Source organism: Acyrthosiphon pisum, chromosome A2 (assembly GCF_005508785.2).
Source record: "Acyrthosiphon pisum isolate AL4f chromosome A2, pea_aphid_22Mar2018_4r6ur, whole genome shotgun sequence".
Lineage (NCBI taxonomy): Eukaryota > Metazoa > Arthropoda > Insecta > Hemiptera > Aphididae > Acyrthosiphon > Acyrthosiphon pisum.
Genome location: NC_042495.1, coordinates 3,556,632 through 3,562,223, shown reverse-complemented (window position 1 = coordinate 3,562,223; position 5,592 = coordinate 3,556,632). Strand labels below are relative to the sequence as shown.

Here is a 5,592-nt window from a genome sequence, read left to right as displayed (position 1 = left end):
TTATACATACGATAGAATTCTGTGTTTAGCACAGAATAGATTAAAATTAAACTTTAAGGTTTAAATTTAATCTAATCCGAAGTTTAAGTGTTAAACATTAATATTTCAAAAACATTTGTAAAGCATATTATATAGGTAATAACTAATATTGTATATTATAAATTATAATTGTATATTTATAATTGTTCAAATCATACATATTATTAATTATTATATAGGTACCTATGCACAACAATATAAAATCATTTTTATTGGAATATCTATAGGTACCTAGCTGAAATAAAATCAACGATATCATAATACAGTAATATAAATCCACTGTTATTGTATGTATAATCAATGGTATAATGTATATATTATATATAGTTACGTACAAAAGAGGGATGCTGGCATATAGTAAACTGCTACCTACCTACCTACCTACCGCTAGTACCTATCACATGAAAAGTGGTTTTTGAGAGGGGGTATTGGAAAAAAACAACCTGAGGTCCAGACGATCCAGCAATCATGCAACAAACCGTGTTCTGACGTTGAATTGAAACAACCGTCGCACTTTTCAAGAAATCGACAATTCGTATTTCGTACGTCTTTTGCATTCAATAGACCGACACACTCACATTTACTACCTATCTAGGTACCAAACGTCGTAATATCGGTTCATCAACTGAATATTTAAACAGTAAGTGTTGACATTTTATTATTTCATAAATAATCTATATATAAATAATATTATAATTGCAGGTAGGTATACCTACTGGCTCACCGCCGTCGAAAATTTTAAATTAAAGCTTTATTATTTATATTACCTATTTTTGAAAATGATTATAGGTATGTTACATATAATATACATACCTATAAATCAATATTCAAGTCATACCTAATTTATTTCCTTATTGAACGTAGGTACTTAAAATACTAGTTTTAAATAATAAAACATAAATATTTTTAATATTTTTAAACCTTTTTTGAAAAAACACATCAAAGATTAAATAAAAATGTATGGATATAAATTATGAATTATGATCTGTAGGTCCAAAAAACTTTTTAAAAAAAATACACTTCAAAATTCATTCAAATGAGATTTTCGTCTGAATTGATTTTAAATAGGTATGATTTTAAGAGGATGTCAGCCCACTGATTGTTTTCTTTCAATGGTTCACACACAGCATATAAAAGACAACGCATTCACGCAAAATCATTTTTTATTTATGTTTTTGAGTAATCATATATTCTAACGGTAAAATCACCCATTATAAAAATTTTAGAGAATAATATTTTTGATAGCAAGGTTTGTCTAAATAATATCTCAAAACAATTTATAATATTCATTTAAATGTACACATTTTTTATTTTTAAAATTCTAATATAATGTTAAAAGATAATTCCGGTATGTGTAATCATCAAAATTATTATTTTAATATTTTCTTTAATTTTTGTAATGGGTTCATTTTACTCTTAAGATTTCTCAAAAATCATAAAAACAATTCTTCGTGAATGCGTTTTATCTATGTTGCGCTTGGGTCTGAGAGATTAAACAAATATCCTCTTAGGAAATCTATGTAATTTAATGAATATGAAAATATAGAATTTCATTATATTTTATGTCTTCAAAAGTTTTTAGTTTTTATTTAGGTACCTATGTAACTACTTATAATTATTAACATCAAAAAAATTATTTTCTATGATTTTCTTGATTCTTAATGTTGCTTTTATTTTCAGTGGGCGAAATGAAACAACTAGCTGAGGCATTAATGCAGTGTAAATCATTTAAAGAGCGACAAAAACGCCTAAGTGAATCTCTAGATCATCTGTCTTTCAACTATCCTGATCTATACACTGTGTTGTATAGAGAGATGAAAAAGAGAGAACTGGATTCTAATGATCCAAGTAAAATTACTAAATGGTTAAATAATTCATTGTCAAAATCATTTGTAAAACTTCATGAAGCATTGATGTTGGTAAAAAATAACAACATCATGGCCAAACAGGAGTATATGTACAATTTAAGACGTATGCTAAACCAAACAATTGACAATGGTACCAACATTGAGATAGCAGTGAAAATATGCTCTTTGATTCAAAAATCACCAAACTTAACCATCATTCACGAGTAAGTTTAAACTGATTTTTTTCAATACATTTTTTAAACTAATAACACCGTTTTATACATTTTCAGGAATTTGAAACATCTAATTCACCAAGTAAATCAACTGAACAACAGTGAATGCCACATGCAGACAGAAACTTTGACAGGAAACTTTTGGCCAAATTATTTTAGACCACCACAAATAGATCCTTTCCAACCATTTAATGTTAGGCCTGCTCAACAGCCGAATACCTCTGTTTGGCCAAACATTCTGCGACCAACAAATTTAAATTCTGCTCCTGGTCTACCACATTTTAGAAGTAAGAATTAGTCATTGACCAAGCACATAAAAATACTTAAATATGATTGTGATATCTGTAGCGTCATTATCGTTATCGATAATGGTGCACCGCGACCGACCCGTGTGGCTAGTAATATAATATTATGTGGTCTATCAGTGTTTGTCACGAAGTTGCATTGCGAACTACTGTTAAGTTATGTAATGAATAAACATATTTATATTGTATAATATATCTGTTTAGTTATTTAATATTTATACGCAAATATCACAATGATGTACAATTTGTTTTTTCAGTGGAATGTTTTGGCTACAACCATCTGGAAATGATTGCAAAGACCAACATGGCCACTACTTTGAGAGACCCCCAGTCACTAATCGACCTGACGATTCTCAATCAAGAAATGGATGGAGCAGTTGCTAAGTGGCTTCACTACTTGAAACTACATAAATACCAATGGTTCTTCAACAACCTCAGTTATCTGGAAATTGAATTCATTGATGAGGACAATATTGATGATTTCATAGCTAAAGTTAACAAAAATCCCATTACAAAAGGTGCACAAAAAAAGATATGCTTATCAACAAAGGCGTTGAGGGATCGGTCACAAAAATTAAACAACTTATTATTGGTAATATTTTGAATACATATATGACTTTTGGATAAACAAAACTAATAAATATAAATTACTTTTTATTACAGGCTTTAGATTTGGAAGTTACTCCCAATGAACTGCGCGAGTTCATGTCGTACATGCGAGACATATTGCATTATCCCATACCAAACAAGAATTGTGTGGTTGGTGACCAACTACAGCAAGACATAGTCCTTGTCATGGAGAAACTGCTAAATCAACTGCTAGAAAAACTTTGTAAGATTCGTTCTTTAGCTGCCCAGAGTCTACTTGGAATGTCTATCAATAAATACTTGGAATGCACCTTATTAATAATCGGTAATCAAACATTCATGAAACAGCAAATTGACAAGACATTGATGTTAGCTGAAACTTTGAAATGTAGAGTCCATAGAATTCCAAGAAACTTTAACTAATGTTTTCACTATTGTTCAATTTGAACTTCATATTACATATGCATAATGAATTTTTTATTTTTATTATTTTTGTTTGTGACTGATGCCTCTAGATTTATTTTAATATAATTGTTTTTATTTTATTATAGTTTTTTTATCTATAATTTATTTAATTGTTTACGATCTTAATTTTTATATTTTTATACAGATGCATTTTGTATTACATTGTTAGTATTCACAATTTATTGTTGTTAACTTAATGATTCGGTGCTTTAAACACTTGAATAATATTTATTATCAGCATAATTTTATAATTGCCAAAACATTTTATTCTAACACTATTTTATGTAACCAAAAGACTGGTTTATTTTTGATTATTATTGTTGTGTGTTAATTGTATTTAAAATCTATTATGGACGAGTTTTTTTGATTTTTTGTTAGTTTAATTTATTTGAATTGTTCTGTTTTAAATGTTTTACATTAATTATTATTTATTGACCATTTTGTATGTAACCATTACAAGACACAACTGTTTATTTTAGTATTATTATTTTGTTTAAAGTTATTTTAAAGAGCTAACTTTTTTATTAATTGTACTTTTTAAAGTTACTTCATTTAATATTATATTTTTGTTCATAAAATTACTAGATTATTTTACACATTTTTCATAATATAGACGTGTTTTATTAAAACGTTGACTACTACAATTATTTATTGATTTAATTTGATTTATTGACCAGTTTATTTTAATATGATCAAAATATATGCGTTTTTTGGCAGAACTAAATTTTATTTTACTATTTTAAGTACAGCAACTAGGGTACAACTAGGTATAACACATATTACTAATTGAGTATTTTTCTTCACCATTTTTGCAGGGAACAAAGCAATAAGAAGAAATCATTAATCAAATACTTTTTAGTTTACATTTATACAATTATAGGGTTGATAAAAAATGTAAGGAGTTAGTTTTATAAACTTATTCATTATTTATTGTTGTTTTGTTTATGAATTATAATCATTTTTAATCCATAAATTTCAATATATTAATCAATGAATTTCATTTTCTCATAACATAAATAAAATAACCAGTGTAATATATTTTTGACATAGGTAATTCAAATATTAATACTTTTTTCATCATCATCTCTTCTGTGGCACACATTTTTTAATTGTTAATATTATTTATTAATTATTGCGTTGGTAGTACCTACCTAGATACCTTCATAATATAGGTATTTTACAGTAGGTACATCATTACCATACAGTAGGTATAACAGTTAAAACGTTATAATAATTATATTCCAATTATTTGTTTATGTTTTTATTAGTATACCGTTTATTCTGTTTGCATTGGTTATTGATGAAAAAATGCTAGGCAAAACCTTTAAACATCGCACACACATTTTGTTTCATCTTCTGAAATTTATTTTTCAAATAAAACAGTTGATAGCATACGGAAAGAAGTTAATGCTACTGGAAATTAAATTAATCACTATTGCTGACCTAAATATCATTGGATAACAGAATCCTGTCTCCGTGAATTGAACATTTAAGCATAGATTTATATTTTGAATGAATGACGGACTAGTAATATTTAATATTTGTCTAATAATTAAATGATCATAATGGAATATAAAATACTTGAAATGTATTCTTGTTTGTAATTCAATGACCATTCAACCAGTTAGTCACATTAAATTTGTGGAAGCATTCAAAAAAGTTTTAATGACATTGGCAAAATTAAAATCATATTATAAACCTGCAGTATTTGTTTTGTCCATTTTACATGCCTGGAAACAACTTTCCAAAGGTATCTATGCCAGCTATTCATCTTATATCTTATTGTTAACTATTAACATGTAGTATTATAAGTATTAATACAATTTTATTGTTTTAGGTTAAGACATAAAGGTGTATTTATTTAAACACAAAAAATATAATTAAGATGACATTTTATTCAGGATTATTGTCCTTCAGGATTATAGTCGATTACAATTTTAATCTGGGTCAAAGAACTTGTCAATTTAAGACAAGGATGTATTATTATACCAGCAGTTCAAAAGTACCTATTGAAGATACACAAGTACAATTTTTGTTTGAAAGTTCAAATGTTGACAAAATTCTATAAAATCATGAACATTTCCATATTATTTTGTAGGTTGAAAAATTATAAAA

General features: G+C 26.9%; 1 protein-coding gene across 2 annotated transcripts; it reads left to right on the top strand.

Moving 5' to 3' along the window:
* The first annotated feature begins 205 nt into the window (after nucleotides 1-205).
* Nucleotides 206-3,538, top strand: LOC100570365 (protein Smaug homolog 2). 2 transcript variants are annotated; one of them, XM_008185692.3, is made up of 6 exons: nucleotides 206-304; nucleotides 367-679; nucleotides 1,720-2,110; nucleotides 2,177-2,406; nucleotides 2,682-3,016; nucleotides 3,088-3,538. In XM_008185692.3, coding segments are annotated over exons 2-6 (1,305 nt in total). In that variant the 5' UTR covers nucleotides 206-304; nucleotides 367-678; the 3' UTR covers nucleotides 3,436-3,538. The 2 variants fall into 2 exon arrangements, with proteins under 2 accessions (XP_008183914.1, XP_029346102.1); XM_029490242.1 differs by having other exon boundaries at nucleotides 235-679.
* The last annotated feature ends 2,054 nt before the right edge of the window (nucleotides 3,539-5,592 follow it).

Bases quoted from the DNA above. Each gene is read 5' to 3' on its own strand.
- LOC100570365 (XM_008185692.3), top strand. The intron at 2,111-2,176 runs GTAAGTTTAAAC...ATACATTTTCAG, and splicing joins AACTTAACCATCATTCACGA to GAATTTGAAACATCTAATTC. The intron at 2,407-2,681 runs GTAAGAATTAGT...TTGTTTTTTCAG, and splicing joins TGGTCTACCACATTTTAGAA to TGGAATGTTTTGGCTACAAC.